At 57.8% G+C, this 2,094-nt stretch overlaps 1 protein-coding gene across 1 annotated transcript in view; it reads right to left on the bottom strand.

The window, feature by feature from the left end:
• Positions 1-892: 892 nt before the first annotated feature.
• LMCD1 (LIM and cysteine rich domains 1) overlaps positions 893-2,094 on the bottom strand; it is an 11,948-nt gene continuing 10,746 nt past the window's right edge. Inside the window, exon 4 of the mRNA XM_015640505.2 lies at positions 893-1,692. Coding sequence (XP_015495991.1) covers positions 1,537-1,692 — 156 coding nt within the window. The 3' untranslated portion in view covers positions 893-1,536. The remainder of the gene's footprint in view (positions 1,693-2,094) is intronic.

The following is a 2,094-nucleotide window of genomic DNA, read 5'->3' as shown; positions in this document are numbered from 1 at the left end:
TTGTCCCCGCTCCTGTCAGAGACCACCCCAGGGCAGGGAGGGTGCTGGGGATGACCCAGCCCTGTCCCTGCCGGGTGGGGGAGAGGAGAGGACCAGCCCAGTGCTCCCCCAAAAGCCCTCCTCTCCCTGTGCCTCTGCTCTGCCATTTGCCCAAGCTCTCACCACATTCCTCTGCAGCAGGAACCGCTGGATTTTAACCCTGCCCGGGGTGGAAGGGGATCCCATTTTGCCCCAGAGCTCCCCAAGCAGGGGAGGGTTACCCACAAAGACATATTCCACTTTTCTGGCAAATGATGTCAGTGCTCAGCATGGAGCAGACTGGGCACAGACACCTGCCAGCCTGGGCTACCTGGTGTTTTCAGGGAGTGTCAGAAGCATCACCTGATGTAGGGAACAAATATGACCCACAGGGACTCAGTGCCAGACCCTGGGATAGCACCAGACCTGAGAGGCAATGGGAGAGCCCAGGGCAAGGAACAGGGCAGAGCCCAGGGCAGGGAACAGGGCAGAGCCCTGGGCAAGGAACAGGGCAGAGCCCAGGACAAGGAACAGGGCAGAGCCCAGGGCAAGGAACAGGGCAGAGCCCAGGGCAGGGAACAGGGCAGAGCCCAGGGCAAGGAGCTGCTGGCTCCCAGGACAAGGTACAGCTCCTTGGCACTTGGAAGGGTCACTGAAGAATTGCAGGGAAAAAGTGTCATTGCAGCATCTCAGGGACACACTCACACACTCACACACACACACACACAGTGCACACACACACACACACACACACAGACACAGTGCACACACACACACAGTGCACACACACACACACACACACACAGACACACACACACACACTCACACTCACACACACACTCTGCCCCACCCAAGACAGCAGAGGCTGTAAAGCTGTTTTCCAGAATATTCTTTCCATTCCAGTTCCAGGTGGCAGCTCCATGGGCTGAGTCAGTCTCTGACCAGGCAGAGCCTGTCCCTCTCACCAGGGTGAACCCCTTGCCCTGTTGCTTTTGCACAGGACAAAGCCCCAGCCGTGTGTAGCTGCAATTTTCTATCATTTGCTTTCAGCAAATTGATCAAATTCCTCAAGCCCACTGCCTTGGCACAGTGGCAGCAGCCTGTCAGCCTAATTCCAGGAAAGATTTACAAACCACAAACAGCCCTTGTTTTTGACCACAACTGTAGGTTTAGTATGCCAGAAGTTACTGTTGAGATGGGTTATTTCCAAAGGACTATTGCAGGATCTTAAGTCATAAGAAGGTTGGACAGACTTGATGGAAGCCAGTGGAGCCCAGCCCCTCCTTTCCAGTTCCTCCTGGCCAGGTACACCGTGCTCCTCCCACCCGTGGGCACAAGGGCTCCCTGGCAGATCCCAGAGGACCCCGGGGAAATTCCTTCCTCAGGCTGTGCTGGATGCAAGGGGACACGGAGCTGCTTGCAAGTGAATAGTCAGAACTCTTGAAGTTTTAACCTTCCCCTTCTCCCGTGTTTCCAAATGCCCCCAGTCCTGGTGGGACCTCGGGGAGCCCGAGGGGCTCAGACCCTGCTCTGGCTGCAGGTGGTGCACAGGAGGCTGGAGTTGGCCAGGGCGAAGGGTTTGCCCGTCAGCAGCGTCTCGCACTCCAGGCAGGCAAAGTGCTTCTTGTGCCAGGCCAGCCCTTCCACCCGCTGGTAGTCCTCCGAGAAGATAATCTACAGGACAGACACACAGACACACAGCTGCTTATTTCCACCACCCCTCCAAGCTGGAGCGTGGCAGGAGCGGGGAGAACCGGCCCCACACCTCCCAGCACGCCCATCAGCCGTGGGGTCAGGAATGGGTACACAAAATAATCACAGCATGCTTTGGCTTGATCTGTAAAGGTCACCTTGTCCCAACCCCCAGCCCTGGGCAGGGACACCTTCCACTAGCCCAGGTTGCTCAGAAGCCCCAGCTGAGCCTGGCACTGGCAGGAGCAGAGGGCCACGGGGTGGTGCCACTAGTGGGATCAGAGGTCTCCAGCTGGTCCTGCCCTGGCACAGGGACTCTGGTCACTCTGTGCCCTGGCACAGGGGGTCACAGGGACTCTGGTCACTCTGAGCCCTGGCACAGGG

This window comes from Parus major, chromosome 12 (assembly GCF_001522545.3).
Source record: "Parus major isolate Abel chromosome 12, Parus_major1.1, whole genome shotgun sequence".
Classification (NCBI taxonomy): domain Eukaryota; kingdom Metazoa; phylum Chordata; class Aves; order Passeriformes; family Paridae; genus Parus; species Parus major.
This window is presented reverse-complemented; position numbering and strand designations above follow the sequence as displayed.